General features: G+C 36.7%; 1 protein-coding gene across 1 annotated transcript in view; it reads right to left on the bottom strand.

Moving 5' to 3' along the window:
* The window catches only part of LOC145988397 (ubiquitin-associated domain-containing protein 2-like), a 41,397-nt gene extending 19,680 nt beyond the window's left edge, over positions 1-21,717 (bottom strand). Inside the window, exons 1-5 of the mRNA XM_083123280.1 lie at positions 21,462-21,717; positions 14,145-14,275; positions 8,872-8,954; positions 7,540-7,689; positions 3,320-3,488 (exon numbers count right to left, since the gene is read on the bottom strand). Coding sequence (XP_082979406.1) covers positions 3,320-3,488; positions 7,540-7,689; positions 8,872-8,954; positions 14,145-14,275; positions 21,462-21,501 — 573 coding nt within the window. The 5' untranslated portion in view covers positions 21,502-21,717. The remainder of the gene's footprint in view (positions 1-3,319; positions 3,489-7,539; positions 7,690-8,871; positions 8,955-14,144; positions 14,276-21,461) is intronic.
* Between the last annotated feature and the right edge of the window lie 905 nt (positions 21,718-22,622).

A 22,622-nucleotide genomic window follows, 5' to 3' on the forward strand; every position in this document is an offset into this window, starting at 1 on the left:
AACTCATTTTATCTAGTGTAAACCTAAAACTTTCGGGGGGGGGGGCTCGAGCCCCCTAAGCCCCCCCTCTGGATACGTGCCTGGTCAGGGGCATGATGCTGATCACATCACCCCTACTCATGACCGGATCAAGAAAGTGTGGGGCATTACCCCCACACCCCCTATACGCCTTCATGGCGTGGTGCTAAGCACAGGGGAGCACTTTACCTTTTTTTATACCCTGGTATCCCCTCAGCCTTAATTCCAATCCTTAATCACTTTTCTGGCTTACTAGATCAGTACCCCAATTACCCTCAGTACTGTTGCATATCACATTGAATATTCATCACACAGTCTCATATTAGCAAACTCTACAGCAATGATGGAACAATTGATAAGAACAGTCTCTGCAGCTGTAGCTTTACAATTCTTTTATACCTATAATAATGTAGGAAGAATGAAAGTGAAAGCATAGTACAAGGAGTGGGAGAGCCAATAGTGGTGTGTGTGTGTGTGTGTGTGAGTAAAAATAGGACAGGATTGGAATACAGTGGAGAGAGATCCAGCCAGAAACTGCAAGCAGTGAAGGAGAAGGAAAGGAAAAGGTGTACGAGCACACAAACAAGTTTTTGCTCCAACACTCTCATCTTGGCTGATGGGCTCATCGTTATTGGCAGCAGCGCATGCGTGTATCATCAGTAAACCTCAAATTTTAAGTTTTTAACCTATTTTTTCCCCCTTTGGAAGTAAATAATAACAAGTTAAGCCAGCATTTCATTAAAATATTCAATTGACGGAAGTTTTATAGTGCCAAATATAACCTATTTTGCTTGTTAGAACCTATTTTAGGTTTATGTGCCTAAATTAAACTTATTTTTAGGTTTTCCTATATTTTTTTAGGTTTCACAGGATTTTTACATCTACAGAGGTATTTACTCAGTTTGGTGACAAAACAATTTAACGACTGGTGTGTTTTGAAATATGTTTCCTGTCAATCCCCCCTTCTTAAAGACCATAATGCTTTTCAAAGCTCTAAACAAAAAAAATGTCTGATGCCACTGTTACGTGCAGACAGTCGTGGTGTGGCGATTAGAAGGACAGTTCACCACTATTTTTTGCCCCACGCTGTGGACTCTTAATGCGAGGCCTTGTCATCTAAGAGAAAGTAAACTGTCCTTGCCCCACCCCTTTTTCCCAGTTTTGACACCCAATCGCCTCTACTACCTGCACAGTCCAAAGTGCACACTTCTGTTCCCTGTGGTCTTATTCACTTACGCATCAGTTCGGTCCTTTTGTGGCATTCAAGCCTTGCAAAGTAATGTTTCAGCATTCAAATTTGCACTACTGACTATGTTTCTGTTGAAAGATAATTTTCAGCATATAAAATGATCCTCACACTCAAAAGGTGGAGTTTGACAGTGGAGAACATGAAAAAATACTGAGGATACTCACTAGGACCATGATAAAATTCAAGGGTACAAACAGATTTTTTTTAACGATCTAATCAGTATTTTTCAAGAATGTTGCACCATTTGGAACCTACTTCAGCATTTTTCGAACCTACGTAATTTAATACTTTTAGAACCTATTTCACGATTTTTAGAGCCTATTTTAGGAACCTAAAAGCACACTTTATAGAGCCTAAAAATCCGAGGTCTACTCATAAGATGGATACATGACCTGATTAGGACCTGTACCTGTTCGACTATACGTCACATTTAACACATATTTGGAAACCTATCTACATTTGTACTGCAAAAGAGTAAGAATTTACCATGGTATTTATAACAATAATGAAAACTCTTCTCTATCCCTATGCTAAGAAAGCTGCTTTCAGAGCTGTATTGGTTAAGGCTCAGCTGGACCTTTGGCCAATGGGAGGACAGCTTTTTAGATTTTTTTTTATCCTTTTGAAAAACCACTATGACACTCCAAAATCTGAAAAATTTTATCAGCTTTGAATTCCTTCAAGAGCATTCACGTTAATTTTCATGTGGTTTGCTTTCGCTGTTGTCTAGATATTATCAATAATTTAATAGACTTGCATAATCACAAAACTATTGAAAATATCTGGGCAACAGCAAAAGCAAACCACATGATGATTCACGTGAATGCTCTTGAAGGAATTCAAAGCTGATGTAATTTTTCAGATTTTGGAGTATCATATATCGAAAGGAGAAAAAAAATCTAAAAAAAGCTGCCCTGGTATCAGCCAAAGCTCCAGCTGAGCCTTAAGTGGAATGGGCAGATTAATCAGCACTCCATAGATATCTGCTGATAAAGATGCATTGGTTTATAGGTGAAATAGGTAATTTTACAATTATGGAATATCTTTTAATGGTAGGGATGGGCCGATATGCAATTTTGGCTGATACCGATAAAGTACCGATATAAAATTTACTGATAACCGATATTCTACCGATCAGATATAAAATTAGAAATGGTCCTTGAAGAACCTGAAATATTCATTGACCTTCTTAATAAATGTCTGTTTCAAGGTGACTGCAGTGCAAAAGAAATTGCATATTTAGACATTTACTTTTTTAGAAAGTAGGGCATGGAGATTATCTATAAAAATTACAACAAAATGGCAGAATTTTGCACTAAATTATCAGTTATTTATCGATATATCAGATCGGTAATTTTACCAATAAACTGATACACCGATATGCATTTATCGGCTGATACCGATAGAGTACTGATTAATCGGTCCCATCTCTAATAAATAGTCTGTATTTTAGTTCAAACTGTACCATGTTGTTGTTTTTTATGGAAGTAAAAAAAAAGTAAAGTTAAGTGCTCCCCTGTGTTTTGCACCATGAAATGAAGGCATACAGGGGATGTGGGGTTACGGCCTCACACTTTCTTGATCACGGCCGAAGGCTGGGATGATGTGATCAGCATCATGCCCCTTACTGCCTTTACCCCCCGAGTTTCCTCCAGGTACCCAATTCATACGACACTGGATGGGCACCGGAGCTGCTTGAACAAGTGAAAAATCCTGGTTCTCCCCCAGGGAGATCGAACCCAGGTCTCTGACATGGTAGTCAGACACCCTAACAATTGAGCTACAGCGGCTATGTATATAAGCACACAATTTGTATGCCCTGGTTTCATAAATTATGTCTGACAGTTTCTGTTTCAAATCATTAATTAAGGGGGATTAATGAACCACCCATGTTCTTCAAGGAACATACACAAGTTTATATCGGATCAGCAGAATATTAGTTACTGATATTGGTATTGGAAAAAAATCCCATATCACTTCATTCCTAATTACTGCATATTGTTAAATAACATTATAGATCAGATGTGCTGTGTGTTTGATTTGTATACTTACAATCCCTGCTAGTCCAGAAAGCACTGTAGACATTGACGTTGAGCATACTTGCAATCCCAGCAAGTACGTAAGTGTTTTACCAGTGACAGGAATCCCCAGTATATGAGTCTGAGCTACACGTGGTACGTCAAAAAAGAAATTTACAAAAAGAGGAAAGATCAATCCGTACCTAAAAAAGAAAAGAAAAATTGTAGTACAACCGCCTCAACCAAAAAATTTAATATGCATGATTATCTTATTTACTATAAACATTACAAACAGCAGAGGTATTGATGATTTTGCATCTTTTATTAAAAAAAGGTTGAAAATATATGGAACAGAAATGTATTGAGAGCATAAAAACAGTGACATTTTTGTCGGTGTGTTGTTTCTGCTCTACAAAAAAGCCTGTTTTTTTCACCTGCATGCTGGCAACTGAACATAACATTTTGATCACATCTGTGACAGTGTTTCCTTGTTATGAAACGGCATGTACCAGTGTTGCAACATTCTGTGAAAAGTTGTTTTTATATTCTAAATGGCACTCTGTATAAAAATGTGTATCATGAATAAATGGTTAAATAAGGACAACTTATTTTGGCAATTTTCATCATTTTCGAGGGATAGGCCATTTTCTGGCAATTTTTAGGTTATTTTGAGCATTTTTAATAGTTTTCTGGAAGGTAATGACATTATTTGTTATAATTTGAGATGTTATATATTATTGAAAAAGTCTGCTTGCATAAGCAAATCTTTCCAGGAAACAAACTAGACCTATAGCAATAGCTCCTGCCCATTTTTCGAGGTTTCTCAGGTGAAAATTTTCTTCTTTTGTTGACTGTCAATTAAATCCATGTGACATTGATGCTTTCAATGTGCTCCCACTGTTTCAGTGGAAGTAAAGAGAAGCTTCCCCTCTACACAGGTCCCTACCCAGAATTTTTTTGAGGGGGGGAGCAGACCCATAGTCGAATTTCCATAAATTTTCTCATATTATACACTGTATATATATGTGGGGAGGGGGGGTGTATAGGAGAGGGTGGGTACAGAAATTTGGTCATTTTGTTACGAAATGTTGAAGAACAGCATTTCCTAACCTATATGTATGCAACCACGCGACAAATATTTGCAGTTGACACTGACATTTGTTTCTCACAGAGAGCGAAAAGAAAAAGTGTATGATACAGGTAGACTACATGTGTGCATAATGCAAACAATTCAAATAGCCTACAAAACGCAACATATGTGTGCGGGGTTGATAGATGAGGGTTTACACACCCATTTTGCAAAGTCCCTCACTTTTCCAGGTATTCTACATAACTATGTAATGATTTAACATGCTAAAAAATAAGAGTTACACTTCAACTTTGTAAGTTAATCAAATGAATCACGTTTGATGAACATTTTTCAAAATAAAATAAAATGAAAGAACATTTTTATAAGCAATATTACCTAAAAAGGAAAATTGCTGGGAAGATAAAACGAAACGTGTTTCCGGTTACAAATTCTGCCAAGCAAAAATCATTTATTTCCCCTGATTTTTCCAGGTTTTTGAAAGCTTTTTTTAAAAAATCATTTGTTTCCAATGACCACAGTCCTAGCCTTGTTTTCCTGACTCCTCCAGTTGTCCAGGACTTTGGAGTCAGTGCGAACTCTGTAAATAAATTATCTGAAGGGAACGGCTAAGTGACTTCACCCTGGTAGTGTGTCTGCTGGCGTAATATTGTTTCTATGGCATAGTTTTGCTTTTAGAATATTGTTCGACAGTAAAAATAAATGCCAGTGGCAACCAAGAAGCTATTAAATGGGGTTGCATACATGTGGGATAGAAAATGCCACTTTCAACAGCTCGTAGCATCGACATTTTTGGCCTTGATGTCCTCTGCACACTGTGAAAGTTGTCTGTTGTATGGTCACACCACTGTGTATTTATGTTCAAGACAATTACAAGTAGAAAAGAAGAAAAGTTGCAGTAAAACAAATTTCGATTGACAGAATTTCGTAAATAATAGTGTACAGTACTAAATTTCTTGAGTGTTTTGGACAAATAACAATACATGTTAAAAGTACTTCAGGCAATTTTTTGCCCCAAAAATCTAGCAACGATTCTGCTGTGAAGTGGATTTTCCTATTTACATAATATTAATTAACCCTAAGCCATTGAGTGGCAGAATGGACATCAGTTACAGAAAACCCCTGATGTTGGAGAAAGAAAACAAAGTTTCTTATCCTTCTGCTCAGTGGTGGCGAAAAGGGATCACAGATCTTGCGGTGCGGGTGGAGATAAATTCCCCTTATATGGTTGGTTTTGTATTGCAGTCAATGAGGAACCTTTCTTCCATAATGTAAAGAGTATAGAAAATTCCCCTCTATTCTAATTATGTGAAACATTAGAGACACTGTAAAAGAAAAAAAAAACATTCAATAATCAAAAGGTTCCTATTTGTAGAGTGTCAAACAACTGTTTTTGACTAATAAAAAGTTCAGGCAATTTTAAAAATGTATTCTACAGAAAGTCCTACATAACCAATAAAATGTCTGTAGTGGCGCAAGAGTCATTCTTCCCTTAGGCCTATACCAAGTAGTGTCCAAGCCGAGATGAAAAAGTCGGGACATGGATTAAAAGGGACTATTCCTACTAAATCGGAACATTTGATAGCCTTGCAACAATGATTATAGAACTAAAATAGCCCAATATTGCAGACTGCAGACTTCTAGAGCCTGCCTCTGTCCAGAAGCAAGGACAATGGACAAAATCAAAATTCATGCAAAATTTGAAAAACCATCGACGTAATTTTTGTAGGTTTTTATAAGTTCAAATTTCAATTTTTCATGGCTCGAGGAGGGTGGGGGGCATGACCCCCCCTCCCCTTGGGTATGGGCCTGCCTCTACAAGTTCATTGTTCGTTTTAATTGTGAAAAACTACTGCAATTTGTGTTTTCAATAATAATAATACAGGTTAAAATTATTTTTTGTAAATTCATTTTAAATTGCACATTATTTGCTAATTTGCAATAATCAGCATTACTTCCTTCCTGAATGAATTATAGTCAATTTAAACATTTTTCAACTGTCATCCGTTAAATTTCTCTCTAAAATCAACTCTATTAGCTGTTAAGAAAGTAATAATAGGGGAATATTTTTACAAATTGTACTGGACATTTTTAACTATTTTCAAGTCATTGAATGCCTTGCCTTACTTACTAGAAGTGATGTTGTTCAAACTTATCATATCTAGCATCATCCCAATACAGTTAAAAGAAAAAAAAATGTGTTGAACTACATATTTTGAATGCTACCTCATAAGTTAGGTGCACCATTTTCTGTAACATGCATACATTCTAATTATAAAACATAATAAACAATTTTGTTTAACCCACTTTTATGTACTAATATAGTTCAGTGTTGCAATCTCACATATGGTGTATACCTGTCCCCCAACCTTTTAACTATCTTTAAGATATGAAATACACCAGGAATTATACTGATCATGCTTGCAAACTTCCATAACTTCCATATAACATCAGAATCTGCAGTGTGCTCTGTCTTTTGACACATTGATGTCTTTCTTGTTATGTATTTAGGCAAGCGAGGGACAACTGTACACCAAGCATGCAACTGGCATTAGCATTGTAATATTACGTGGCTTGTAAGTGCAGCAGAACTGAGCACCTGTGCTTAGAACAAATAAAAAGAATGAAAGTTCAGCTACACAAAAGAACTAATGTGCAGTATAGTTCACAGTGTTGCAATCTCACTTTAATTTAAACGATGTGGGTACTGGCATTCAAAACACTAACATCAAGCGACAGAAGATGTGATTATAAAAAGAAGGCTGGGCCACTACAATTTCATATTTTCTTCAGAAATAAATGATTAACCACCTTGCATCTGATTTAGCACAATATATACAGTGGAACTAAGTTTCCCATTTTATGCCTTTTTCTTTCGTTGGTCCTAATAAAGCAAAATGTTACAAAAATTATCCAGATTATACATTTTCCACTTTACAAGTTCTTTAACCAGTCCCACTTCACTGGGATCTGATGATATAAATGAGAAGCTTCCAAAATGGCACCACTGTAATAAGAAAGAACGTGCCGTTTGAACCCGGGTCCTTTGGTTTCATACCACATTATGCTAACCACTCTGCCATGGAGGCCAGCATGATAGTAATCTTGAAGTTGCAATGCTGTTTTGTGCACCCATCCAGAAAATAATGCAATGAGCCACTACTTACGGTCCTGGAGGTAGAAGACCGCCATTGTGAATATCAATCTCCAACAGTTGTAGAATTAAAATGGTTGTCACTTCTATGATTGTTGCAAAGGTGCATGTTGCTAATAAATATGATGCAAATTTGTGGGACCCATACCTTCTTTCAAATATCCTGAAAGCAAATTATGTTCACAATAATTCAACATTGTATCACACAAGAAATAATACTACACCATATACTAATTTGATAATCTCAACATTCAAAAGAATGTAAGAAGTAATGCCTTGTACTCAATAATGGGTTAAAAGGATTCTTTGAATTTTAAATGTTAATTACAAAAAATGGGTTGTTACCAGTAACAAAAGATGCAATTTGGTATTTATCATCAATAGTGACAATGACGAATAAAGGGTATAAGGCTTGGTAAATTTTAAAAATGTTTAAAAAAAGAGGAAGGAAATCTTGTCCACAAACAATGTAAGATGATACTCTGTACCAGTAGTCAACATTTGTGGTCAGTCAAAAGAGAGAGAGTTAGTTGCAACTATAAACTACTTCTCTTTCAGTATTTGTACAAGGATACTTTCCTTAACCAACATTGAATTTTCTTCATAATCTAAAGCAGCGACACTGTAGAATGGCAGATCAAATTTCTGTCTACAGCTTAAATAAGAGTCATTGTGGATATACAAGGGGCTGTTCAAGAAGAAACAAACTTGAGCAAATTGAAATATTCGCAAGCTATTTTGACCTGTCCCCTTCAAAGTATTACCATGCACTGTGCACACACCCCTCCCAGCATTTCTTTCAGTTCTGGAATGCCTGTTGAAACTCCAGTTTTCAAATGGCCTGTAGGTCCCGTAAGGAATTCTCCTTGATCTCTTCTATTTTCTGGAATCTGTGACCTTTGAGGGTTGATTTCAACTTGGGGAAGAGGAAGAAGTGGGCAACAGGCACCTGGTGCTTTGCCAAAAACTCCCGGATAAAGAGAGAGGAATGAGACGTGCATTATCGTGATGAACCATCCAAGACTTGTTCTACCACATCCGTGGCCTATTGCATCACACCTTTTCTAGGAATCGTTGCAAATGTCAACGTAGAATGCTGCATTCACTGTGGAACCATGCGGCACAAACTCTGATTGGACAATCCCCTGCCAGTCAAAGAACACGATCAATATCACTTTAACATGGGATCTACTCATCCATCATCCAATGGAGAATCAAGTCGATTTGAAATGTCTGTACCATTCGTAACACTATTACTTACTGAGCAATAATATACTTATCTGAAACTTTTATTATATGTTATATTATATGTGAAAACACATCAAAAGGTTAACTTTATTCTTACCTGAAATAGTAAATTAAAAGTGCCCCGCATACCAAGTCCTTGGTATCAAGAAATGTAATACGTGATGAAATCAATCTCCATATCTGAAACATACATGCAGTTGATTTAAGACACGAGAAAAAGCAATATGCTTACACAGCAATTTAAATATACAGAATAACTTTAAAGTATACATCACTTTATGTTAATTGGGATTGCATCCACGGTTTAATCTTAAATAGTGTGCTGTGTGCCTCTACAGGGGATCAAACCCAGAATCCCTTAATTGCAAGGGGACAATGTTACCACTTACCCTTTAGAGAGGATCTTCTGTACAGGTAAGTATTTTTTTTTTTTTGTTTGTTTTAATTAAAATTTTCCCCAATGAGTTCTTATATTCTTTTTCCTACTAGTTTTATAAAGATAAAAAAAGCCTTCAATGAATAGCAGGCAGTTCAAATAAAATTTGACCTCCACTAAGACAATGTCAGTATTTTCCAGCAATTTTCCAAATATATGTTTGATATACAGACTGTTGAGTGAAATCAATACTAATCAAAATAACACACATACAGTAAGGAATATAATTGACCTCATTTTGCATTTTTCTCCATTATAATTTAACTCTTGTGATCCCTGCACAGCATAACAGAATCAATTCCCTAATTTTATATTCTCTGCATTTTAAATTATCTAACTGCATACTGAGGTTCCACTGTATAATGTAAATCTTTCTTTTTTGTATCTGAAAGAAAAATCGACTGATATTGTTTATTAGCTTTAATTTCAAATTTTGCCCACTGAATGTACATGGTTAACTGGTTAGAAGAATAGGAATTTGAGCTTTCCTGGCGATGTGATTCAAACCAGTGTTCTTGGGTGACCAGCCAGGTTAAATCAGCGTTAGTTAGCTTCCAACGTTTCGAGCGCATACATTGCTCTCATCATCAGGGATGCGCTGGAAACGTTGGAAGCTGACACCAATTTAACCTCGCTGGTAACCTAAGAACACTTGTTCGAATGCTAAGAGGCAGGGCTCGAAAAATCCTGGTCGCCAGGTCAGTAGCGTACGCAGGATTTTATCAAGGGGGAAGGGGGTTATTTCTAAAACTTTCTCCAAATTCTCATTACCGTTGTTTTATTATACTTTAATTAAATAATAATAATCACAATTAATTAATAATAGTATTTATAATTAATTAGTTGATTTACTACTAATACCACTACTACTATTAAGTACTAGAGATCTACATAAATGTAGTATTTACGAAAGCAATAGAACAATATCACTTTCTAGTCATTCGATTTTAATCAAATTCTGGGAGCATTTTTTTCTTTGTTATGAAATAATTGTCTGGTCAACGAGGTGAGACATTTTAAGTGTGAAGAAAATCCATAAAAACAAGAAAATATATTAAATTAAATTAAAATAATCAAAGTATGGAACTCATCCAAGGAGCTGTGGTGGTCAGGTCGGTAGAGCATCTGACAACCACGAGGGAGATCCGGGTTCAAATCCTGGAATTGGTTGTAATTTTTCCGGCTTCTTACCCTCAAAAATGTCCCAGATAATTCACATCTGGATTGTCTCTCTGTTCTTGCCAACAAAACATTTTACAATAGTTAAGCTTATTGTCGTTTGAATAATTGTCTAGTCAACAAGGTGAGACATTCAAACATGCTGCGGTAAACAATGGGAAGGCGGACTGGTGACTGTTCTTGTCCACCTAGCCTTTGTCTATACATTAGTCGCTTACAACGAACCAAGAACTTTCTTTCTCATTGTTCACACAAAAAAATACATATTCATTGAACACTGGCGTACGTAGAGGAGTGGGGTGTAAGGGGTACCTTCCACATAGGCACCCAAAAGTCAACCTCACTTCCACATAGTGCACCCTGGACTAAAGACTAATGAGGCTCTAGCGACTGGCACTATGGCCAGTATAATTTTGTGTGTGTTGTCCTGTTTTTTGTCCTTGTGTGTGCTGAGTGCCCATTTACAGCCTCCGCTTTTAACAGAAGTCAGAAGATTTTAAGTTATGCAACGTTAAAGTTGTTATGTGTAACGATAAGGGGCTGGACCCCATATAATGTGACGGGTGCAAAATAGCCTTAGTGCTGACGCACCCAACATTTTAAATTCAAATGAAACGTAGAGGGGTGGCTGATGGGGTTACAGCCCCTACTGAAATTGAGAAAATCAGAATTTTCAAATAAAAATTCGTTAAGAACTTTAAAAAATCAAAATGTGTAAATGCGAAACCTCTTTTAAAGTGAGTCCCGATTACCATTTTTGTCTTTGAATACAATTTTAATAGACTGAAAAGCTCCAAAAATATGAGATATTTTATTATGCATCCTGCCCTCCAAAACGAAGGCATGTGCTATCCACATTTACTATTCCAGCCCATCCCGAAAAAAAAAATCCTGCGTACGCCAGTGTATTGAACATTGTTGCAGCTGAGATACAAAACAAGTTTTCTCTTTTAAATCATAGTTGCCTTCATATTTTATTTCCAAGAATACTTGTTAATTTTCAAGGCTTTCTCTCTGATAGACGCATGTGTTTGGAATGCTGTGCTTTTCTCCGTGCTGCATGGAAATAATAATTCAAATTATTATTATTATTAGTAGTAGTAGTAGTAATAGTATTGTCCTAGATCTTTGACTGTGGTAAGTTAGCCATTTAATTATTTTTTTCCACAGCATTTTTCATAACATTTCACAAGCTCAGGGGGGTTTAAACCCCATAATCCCCCCTTGTGTACGCCACTGCACCAGGTCGCCATGGCAACTAAAAATTTCAGCCTGGCGACTGTGATCTTTTGCTGTAATATGTATGAAATTTTTATGATTCTCTAAGTTCAAATTGCAGTACAGCGTAAATTAGCAAATTATTTTTATCAACGTTGCGAACATTCCATAGAGTCCGTAACAATTTCTTACCCTTTGGCCCACCAATACCCCATTTCCTGCTTTACCAAATAATTTAGCGATGTTTTGAATACCGTGATGCTCAGCATCTTATACAGTGTGTTTCAAAAGTCGCACAACCAAACTTTGGAAATGTATATCATGAAAACCGTAAGACATATTTACACCGGGTTTTCTGCATTATAAAGCCTCATCCATTGAGATATTTTTCAATGCTTAAAATTATCAGTTCACTCCGTACAGAAAATTATATAAATTAATAACTGACGGAAAGCAGCATTCATTTTTTTTCAGAAGTGAACTTCTGAGTAAGAAAAATACCTAAGAAATTATCGAAGGGTCATAATTAGACATTTGATGACTGATGCCATGTCAGTCTGTCATTTGCAACCAATATTGGTCATGTGCAACATTTGATGAGTTTTTGACTGGCGATTTTATGGATTGAGTGAAAAGTGCCATTTTTGGGACATATCTCCGTATATGGCAACACTAGCAGGTCAAAATATTGCCAACAGTCGCATGCAACATGTGTCTAAGTATTGTCTATACATTTAAGTGAAAAATCGTAAATCAAGATTTTTGTGCCGAAATTGGACTCTTGAGAGAATCCGAGGCTACCCCTGGTTACATTGAAGTCTCTTCGCCTCTACTGTGCCTGTTTTTTTTTAATTGATTCAGCATGGCGTATTCATTAGACCAGTGCGTGTGCATTGCTGAAAAGTATTTTACTACTCATTCTTACATTCATGTGCAAGAGGTTTTCCAATAAAAATACTCTGCTTCTGCTGTACCTCACAAAGCAACTGTTTTACAACCAGTCAAACACCAACAAATGATCCCACAAATTGTTTAAGAGTTGGTATTTATTTTTGGAAATCAGTTCTCAGATGTTTTCAGTAAATTAACAATGTTTTTTTAAAATAATGTAATTGCTTTTATTTAGATAAATGCTAACATAAATTTAGGAACCCAGTGATAGCCTACAGGATTAGTTTAGTGCAGAAACCCGGTGTAAATATCTCTTACGATTTTCATGATATACATTTTCAAAGTTTGGATTGCGCGACATTTGAAACATACTGTAGTATGCACAATTGCTAGTAGGTGGTTTCCTGGCGCTTGATTTTCCGAGCTGGCACCTAGCTTTGAAGAAAATTTATCGAGTACTGCTAAGAAGAATGTTCGAATTTTCTGTACTGCTGAAGGGCATTAGTGTATTCTACCCATTCCTTTCTGCATCAGATCATTATGTACTATATCTCAAATATATTAATTTGGCAGTCATTCTTTGTAGCAAAATTCCTAATTATCATTTTTTCTTTGAAATCTGTTTCATCACACAATAGGGGCATGGACTGACATTTTTTTTTTACAGATATACACTGCTCCACAAAACTTAAGGAACACCAGGGATTATGAGAGCAGTAGATTATTAGAGAATATTGTAAATCGTGAGAGTAAATACAATAAAATATCTCTTTTGCACATCATTGTCCCAAGTTCATTTAAGCTTTGTCATGCTACACTGTTGTATGCAGAGGGGAGTTGATGAGGTTTCAGCCCCATCCAAAATTGAGAAAAACAACATTTTGCATTCATATGTTCGCAATTTCCGTGGAACATTTGGTCCGGAGTTACTGTTTATGGATGAAAATTTTCTTCCTGCACTGTACACATATTGTGTCAGAATTCCTGGAAACAGAAGACATCACCTGTATGGAGTGTCCAGAATTCTCACCGGACATCAATCCTTTCGAGCATGTTTGGGATGATCTTGATCAGGGCTTATGAACAACAAAAAGGTACACATGCAACAAAAATGACCAGCAACATTGCAAAATGGTACACAGGGTGAACCCTGTTTTTGTGTTTGATTCCTTCTGTTCCCTTGGTGTTCCTTAAGTTTTGTGGAGCAGTGTAGATGCAAAATTTACCAATACAATAACCGAAATATGTTATATCAATATAAATAATAAGAAAATGGCAGCGGTTTGAATGAAGTTTTAGGTTATTATCAGGCTGGTACAGATGTTTCTTTTTCTTTTCTGTTGCCTAACTAATTGGGTACAAATTAATCTGTCCCATCTACATGAATATACATAAATTTTGCAGGGGACTCCCTGATTGTGTGGTGGTTACACCATCACCTTGTAATCAAAGGGGTCCTGGGTTAATACCCTGTGGAGGCACATAGTGGACTTAACATTCAAACATAACTTTTTCCCACAAAATGAGCTTATAAAAACTACCAGTTCTTCAACATTTAAATAGTTTCACACAAACAACCAGTAAAATAATACAATAAATGTAAACTGCTATCAAATATTCAAGACAGGAAACAATTAGATGAATACCTCTCTCCCTGTAAAAACATCTGGTAACTTGCAAATTAGATATCTCCTCATGTGAGCCAGAAGAGGCATGTTCATAGCCGTGCAAGTAAGGAACATACATCCCATCAATCCTTTGGAAACTGGTGCTTTATCTGGAAATAATATAATCTAGTTAGTTTCATAATGCTAAAGTTTAATTCAAGATACAGGTGAAAGTATAGCATATAAATGTTAAAAATCAAGTGCTATATATAAAAAAAATATTGATTGACGATTCTTTAACTCTCAGACACAAACACAAAGCTACACAATCAAAGTGATACATTCTCATACCTTCAGCTGTTTTTTTTTTTTGTATTCATTTTCACTTTTATCTGAATCATACATAGTTTAAACATGTTTTGTGAAATTTGTCCATTTACTCATTTGTAACAACCACTAAGCTACCTTAAATTATTTATATTCTTGAAATTGTACACAGGGCTCAAAATAGAAATTTTCACGAAATGAAATGCTTTTCTCCATTAACATGTGAAGTGTTTTTGTTCATAACAAAACTACCTTGGTCAGCACCTGAAGTGTTCTTGACGAATAGGAGGGAAAAGGTTAGGAAAAACAACATGACAATGAGACTTTGAACACTTAAGGAAGACAAGGGAGTTGCCGTGCATTTCCAGAGTCACCTTAGGGCCTAATACAGGTGGCATTATTTCCTGATTAAGAACTGCCACATCAGCAGCATCTGTGACAATGTAGTGCTGTGTATTTATGAGATTCAGATAATCAACTTGATAGTTTCCGCACAGATTTGGATGAACTGGTTGATACCAATGCTCAAAGTGAGGTGGGTATGGTATCACCACAGCGAGCAAAATGTTAGCAAAACATCTCCCAACTAGCCCGAGGTTACATCACCCCCCCCCCCCCCCCCCAGCCAGGGGTAGAAAACTACATGGTGCTAGTTCAGCATGGTACCTGAAAATTTTCATCTGGTGACTGAATTTTCAAATCCAGCTATAAAAAGATTATTATTATATATTTTTTTTATATTTAGAGTTTGATTACAGAAATTTCCATTACTATTTTTTTTTTAAAAATTAGAGTAAAGTATGTGTTTTTTATGTTTGTGGGTTTACTGTATCACGTATATAATTAAATCAGAAATAAACATGAGATTATAAATTTTTGCACTGGTGATACCCAAATTTTAAAATCTGCAGCAATTTGGTAGAGATGGCCATATACAGGGGTTGGCATAAATCAGTTTACCAAAATAATCAAATGCATACACCAGCGGTAAACTGACTTATGCCAACCCCTGTATTAAAATGTATTGCATAGTTATTCATGCAGTTACCAGTTGAGCCTTCTTTAGGAAGGCCACTTTGGTGCAAGATTAATTAAGTTTAACCAATCTTGTATTAATTAATAAATGTTTTAAGATCACATTTTGTAGTTCATCTTAGATTCATGGTTTTCTTAGGCTGTATTTCGAATAAAAGCAAAAAAAGCTGGCTCCTGAATTATTTTTAGTTTCGTCTACCTCTGTTCCCAGCTAACAAATTCCACATCAAGCGTTGGTTGATGCTAATGAGCTGGAAGATTCTACTTGAAAAACTGAAATGGCCCACAAAATATTTCTTCAGGGTTCATATGTGCAAGTTACATACTTTTGTGTGTGTGTGTGTGTGTGTGTGTGTGTGTGTGTGTGTGTGTGTGTGTGTGTGTGTGTGTGTGTGTGTGTGTGTGTGTGTGTGTGTGTGTGTGTGTGTGTGTGTGTGTGTGTGTGTGTGTGTGTGTGTGTGTGTGTGTGTGTGTGTGTGTGTGTGTGTGTGTGTGTGTGTGTGTGTGTGTGTGTGTGTGTGTGTGTGTGTGTGTGTGTGTGTGTGTGTGTGTGTGTGTGTGTGTGTGTGTGTGTGTGTGTGTGTGTGTGTGTGTGTGTGTGTGTGTGTGTGTGTGTGTGTGTGTGTGTGTGTGTGTGTGTGTGTGTGTGTGTGTGTGTGTGTGTGTGTGTGTGTGTGTGTGTGTGTGTGTGTGTGTGTGTGTGTGTGTGTGTGTGTGTGTGTGTGTGTGTGTGTGTGTGTGTGTGTGTGTGTGTGTGTGTGTGTGTGTGTGTGTGTGTGTGTGTGTGTGTGTGTGTGTGTGTGTGTGTGTGTGTGTGTGTGTGTGTGTGTGTGTACATAAACCGTGACGCAACAGCCCATTTAGGATCCACGCTTACCTACAGACTGCCAGCCTCACTCCCACTCCTCACTCACCTGAGGTGAGAGATCATAAAACCAGTTACAGGGTGACGTGTGGTAAGCACGAGGCACCGCCAGTCTTTGTAGGTTTTCATGACCGGGTGATGCAACTCGTTAGTAGCTCCCAATTTCCTCATGATGGTGGGTGGCCACCAGTCTCATACACAGGGTGAAATCTCAGGAGAGAAGTTGTCACGCTTCCCTCCAGGAGACTCAAACGTGTGCAAGACATATAGAGAGAGAAAGAGGTGGAGAGAGGGAGGTGGGGGGGGGAGAGAGAGAGAGAGAGAGCGTGCGTGCGTGCACACATACAAATCAGCAGTGAATGAAAAGCTCATGTGGCTCATAAATATGCTATACACCAGACAGGTGTTTGTTAAGAGCATGGTGATATTCAAGAGGCTTCCCTCAAAAAGTATGACAAAAGTGAAAATATCTTCATTACTGTTGAAGAGGACGAGAATGTATAACGATTCTTTCAAAGTTTCATGGGAGAAAGACGAAGTATTGCAGATTTTAGAAATGATTGTGGAGTCCTTGGCTCACTGCACTGTAGCCTCTTGAAAATTGTCATTTTTTTTTTTAATTTACAGATATCGATGTTTATAAAGGTGGTTCCAGGGTTAGAAAAACACAAATACCGGAGATATTTAGTCCCAAAGTATCGCCTGCTTAAGTAAAACAAACTCCTATCCCGACTACTTTCACTTCTCGTTTCCATAAAAAATTCCTAAACAGTAGCAAAAGTAATGCATCTTGACATAAGAACATCAAATTACTGTAGCCACAAAATCTAACCCTCCTAAGAACTATTTCCGATATGAACAAAAATGTATAATTATTGAAAGTACTTGCCGGACAAGAAATAAAGGGAAACTGCAAAACCACAGAAATATAATTTTCAAAATGAATGCCAGGGACAGTTTCATACTTTCAAAAAATGTTACAGTCAGACTGGAGCAATCTAACTTACATTTGGAACACCTAAAAAGGAATTCCACCAACTCACTCACTGCTTGCTCCAGCATATTAAACTTCATCCCCACAGTCCTGCAATATCATCTGCTGCACTTGACACATTTCTTGCTCTCGGTCACTAAGTCAACCACTTGCAACTCACGGAAATAAATCAAAAGCTCGCAGCCAAAAAATGCAAATTGAAACACTGTCCAATATTAATTTTGGTTCACAAGTACTTAACACACTGCAGATGCATGCACACATTCCAAACAGAAACCAAGTACCATGTGATATACTGGTCACACTTATCGCACCAAACTCAAACACCTTCTTGGTCAAGCGCCGTAATTCGTCTTCTGACGTCAGGCTATTTGCTTATTGTTTAGCTAAATGTAGTGTATTTATGATAAGAAATTTAAACCTAGCCACAAAAGCATTCTACGCTTACATCAGAAGATGAAATGAGGTGCTTGGCAGGAAGGTTTGTTTGTCTTTGGTGCGAAATTGATACCCATGGCATGCACCGAAAGAGTCTGCAGTAAATCTTGCACCCCCTGACTTTACACCAGGATTGCCAACCTACAATCTCAGATACTTCCAATCCGGCTTGAAGATACAAACCACAAACATAACATAACAACATGTCAAATTCCGTTCATATTCCATTTGCCATTCTTCTATCAAGTCATGACTTTCAAAACCAATACCTTTCTACAAAAACACTACTACAAAACCAATACATAATTCCACAGAGAGATGGTGACGATGAAAATTATGTAATAAATAGTACCACCAAAAAACATTCATTCCTTCGCTATAAAACATATTTGTGAGCTAAAAACAACAGAAATTGTTTGCATGAAACACAATCTTCATATATCACACAAAAATGTTTAGTTTCTCATGGGGGGTACGGAGGGTTAATGGTACCATGATGGTTACGGTAAATCTAAACCTTGGTGAAAATCACCACTGGTTGGAGTTCCAAAGAGTACCATACAAGCTTCTGTGCTTCACATTGACAAGGCATTTTTCATTCATAGAAGAAAGTGTCGCAGAATAGTGGAAATGATTGTAAAAGTAAATTTGAAGCTTTCTGAAAGTAATTAGCAATGCTTGCAGTTCCAAAAAGTCCTATTTATTGCTGAAAAGAAGATGTAAAAGAGTAGTGGGTGCAAATATACCCACTTTCCACCAACAAGGCATTCCACAGACCATTGCCAACATGAGGCTCAAAGGGGTGTCGTGTTTGAGACCAATACCTACATGATGAGATGTTGAAAGCGTTTAGGGAAATTATTGCAATGCTCAAAGCTCTACACCTGGCCTGCCCTAACCTAACCACCACAGCATTGAGAGACTTCATCTATATACTAAAAGTTCTACACCCGAATTAATTAACTTAACTACGAAATCTCTTGGCACTACACACATGACCTACATGTCAGCAGCAGTCTGTAACCAAGATCACAAAGGTGACAGTGAATGAATGGTTGATTGCAAAACAAGAATCACATAGGAGTAAACGGAAGCAAACTCAAGCAAACATGCAGTAAGTAATCACTAAAACTCTGAAGTGTATGTTAAGAGACATAAAATAGAAATAAATAAAAAAAATGCCTGTGTACTATGACGAAATCTGAATTCAACAATCGGAACTTGGGCTAACCATTTTTCTCACTCAAAAAAATAAATAAATAAATAAATAAATAAATATGGAAGCCGAGTGGCTTTTCAAATAGCAAAATAAAATCAATATTCAACATTTATTCTGTGAGGAAATAACACTCTATATTGAATTTAAAATATTTTACTAAATTTGATAAGTGAAAGGTTGTTTATTTATGTCTCTGTATCATGTGAATATCTATTCTTGTTTTACAAAGCTCCTTCTGAATATATTTTTGTTCTAAAGTATTGAAACTGTTAATATATTGTTTTAAGCCAGCTGCCTCCTCATGTTTGTCTTACCTGAAATATATTAAATTTGAATTATGAGGGTAAAAATGGTAAGAGGTCAATGCAACATCCATGAAAAGAAACACTGTAACAATCTATGAGAAGAAATAACATACTTCCTAGAAGAGAGAGTACAATGTACAAAAGAAGCACCCACTTTGTTCAAGGACCTGAGGTTTTTCACTTCTTCAAACCTTGCAAATTAGTTCACAAACTGCACAATATCCATGATGTCACATGTGATTCAATTTCTTTAAGACTAAGTTTTTTTCATGAAGAGAAATCTCTGCTAATGAAAATCTGTAGGAATTGAATTTTGATAGTTAAAACACACCAACAGTGTGTCATTTTTAATATTAGTGAAGAGGGAAATGTAACATCTGTGACAAGCCCGAGTTGATCAAGTGTGGGCTGATTTTTATCTGGACATTTTGAACAGCACTTATATATTAGTGTTCTGCTATTCAATATTGGTGCATAAAATGTGGTCTGGGTCTCGAAATTTCCTATGAGCCTATCGTTAATAGTGTACTTTGTTTCTACAAGTTTCCTTTAATGATATTACACTTTATGTAAATTTGTAAAAAATATTATGGAAATGTCATCAATTTTATTTCTGTGCAAGTCACTTGCCAGCTTCATTTTAAAAATAATTATGCTGACATATATTGGTTTCTTATAAGCACAGAAAACTGAATGTACGAAGTTTCATCAAAATCTGGGACCACAGGCATTATGTTATGGCTGAAATAACATTGATAACAGTTCGTTATATCAGAGACACATTAAAATCGGATATTTTGTGTTTTGCATGGTTCGTACTTACCAATTGTGTATTGAAGATCATAGTTCAAGATGCCAATATGCTTTTTACCTTCGGAACCCAAGAAATACCCATGAACAAAGCTCATCCGATCCATTTTTTTCAAAAAAAATTTTGGCATTGTTTTAAGAAGAAAATTGTAATGTTTCATGGCACTATCCGTCCCGGACTCGGTGGGAAATTTAAACCAAAAAATTGTTTTCGTTTGAAATTTTTGAGTCCAAATTTCCCACCGATTCTGGGGTCCTCCCCTGGGGTAATTAACCTACCACCCCCAACCCCTAACACAGCTCTGCACCCGCTCCGCTCCAGCTCCCCGGCTTTCTCTATAGAGTCCCTGTTAAAGGCATGTTAGAAATTGGCCGGAGTCACCTGCCCCCAAAGTTTTAAATTTGAAGAAATCCCTTTCCAGGATACGGAAAACTTACCTGAATTTCGCCATGCATCCACGACACGTCATATTAGGCATATACCCACAGCCCATTCCTTCTACCGAGTAGCTTACATTCACTGACACATTTTCGACATTTCTTTCCTTTCTTCAAGATCCCGTGTTCAATTAAATTAAAAAATCCACTGGATATTCCACACCCGGTACGAATTTCACCACGCATCCACGACACGTCATATTTCTAACTTTCGTTGCAAACACAGACAGTTCGAAACACTGAATACCCAATGAACATGAACAAAACACAATCACGATGCGTCATGATCCATGACGAGTGCACACCATATTGTCTGTTACCCAAACAAGGAATACAAATAATGGCTCGTAATATGAAAAGTTGACACTATTTTATGGAAAAAGGCATAACTTCACCTTAAAGAATCTTCCGCAATACAGAATAGGTAAGTATCAATGCTAAAATTAACGAAATAAACGAGTGAGAGGTGTTCGGGCGATATCGCATATTTACCACATGATTTCCCGGTCAAATATATTCCATGATGAAAGAATACCTCGACGAACGTTGGAAAGCTTGGAGAAACTCATTTCCGTAAGTAGTTTCTTCTGTAAAAATGAAGAAATGTGTCTCAGATATAACGAACTCTTACCATAACATGGAATGATCCCTAACCTACTCACGAAATCACATCACCATAACACAATCGAAACTAAGGCCTCATATGTGGCCAACAAACATTCTTCAGAATATGTAGTGGTATTTCTTTGTCATTGTGCAGTTACATACATAATACACTACCGTATATTCCTGGACACATTCATCATCAATCTAACACAACCACCTACGTAATGGAAGAAATCACTGATAGAGAAACACGCAACAATATGTACAAGGTATGAAAAATAAACTAAACATAAGTTATTTTTTAATTAATGTTACTTACAAAAGCCCGTCGTACTGTACTGCGACAGTATTGCGGCCATTGTTAGTTCTTTCCGTATAGAGATAATTACATGGAACACTTTCCGTTCAAATTTAAGTTCACCAATGCAGCAAGCCGTATGTTATAAAAACCTTTTATATCAATAGGTTGAAATCTCGCAAATTTAATGATATAACACGTTGCACAAATACATCTTTTTAACAAAAGAAAACAAGACCAACTCCATTACGTATTTCTTCAAAACATTGATCACAGTTTACTGTACGACAACAAGGACAGCTGTTCGCATGTTGATATATCTTTTACATAGCATGAAACGTCGTCAGTAAAATCTGCATTAAATTTGTCATATTACAGTTGATGTGCTCATTAGACTTTGTTATACGAAACTTTATAGCTTCATCCGTAAGGATCAGAAATATATACTCAATGAAATGTTTTAGAAATCATATTTTTGACAATTACGCCGTATGAATAAATATAGTTGAACACGAATACACAGATTAATACATATAGGTTAAATACAGTGGGATGCATAAGTATTTGGCCGAGTCTGCTGCCACGCACGTGTCAGCAGTAAGAATAAGCGTCAAATTTGCTGCTGCCACGTAATTCGTCTGCTAAGATGATGTTACAAATCTTAAGAACAGATTAAAACGAGAGAAATGCAAGTTTATGATTAGTGGGAATGAATGTACAGGTAATTTAGAACCTTTACCTTTAGAAAGCATTTAGCGATATTATTTTAATGCTAACAGAACTTAACCTAACTACGAGAGCATTTAGGTTTATTATTAGAAGAATGCTGAGGGACCTAATCTTAAAACATTTTTGTGAAAGTAATCGCTACAACTTCACAGTATGTGTTACAGACATAATTGCATACATAGCATGATGAAATCACGATAAAACAAAGACCGAGTCTACTGCCACACGCATCTTTTTTGAGGTTCCAGCAGAAAAAGAACGTGGCAGCAGACACTGCCTAAGTATTTCCAAAAAATAGTTAAGTTATAGAAGGGGAACCTTTATTTAAACCTCGCTGCGCTTTGAAATTGCAGTTCCGTCGGTGGTCTACAGATGGCGCGGCGGTGTACTTTTGCTGTTTCCAGCTCAAATTGGGGGGGGGGGGAGAGCTCTTACGGTGACAGTCAGGTGGGT

This window comes from Lepisma saccharinum, chromosome 5 (genome assembly GCF_977018435.1).
Source record: "Lepisma saccharinum chromosome 5, izLepSacc3.1, whole genome shotgun sequence".
Classification (NCBI taxonomy): domain Eukaryota; kingdom Metazoa; phylum Arthropoda; class Insecta; order Zygentoma; family Lepismatidae; genus Lepisma; species Lepisma saccharinum.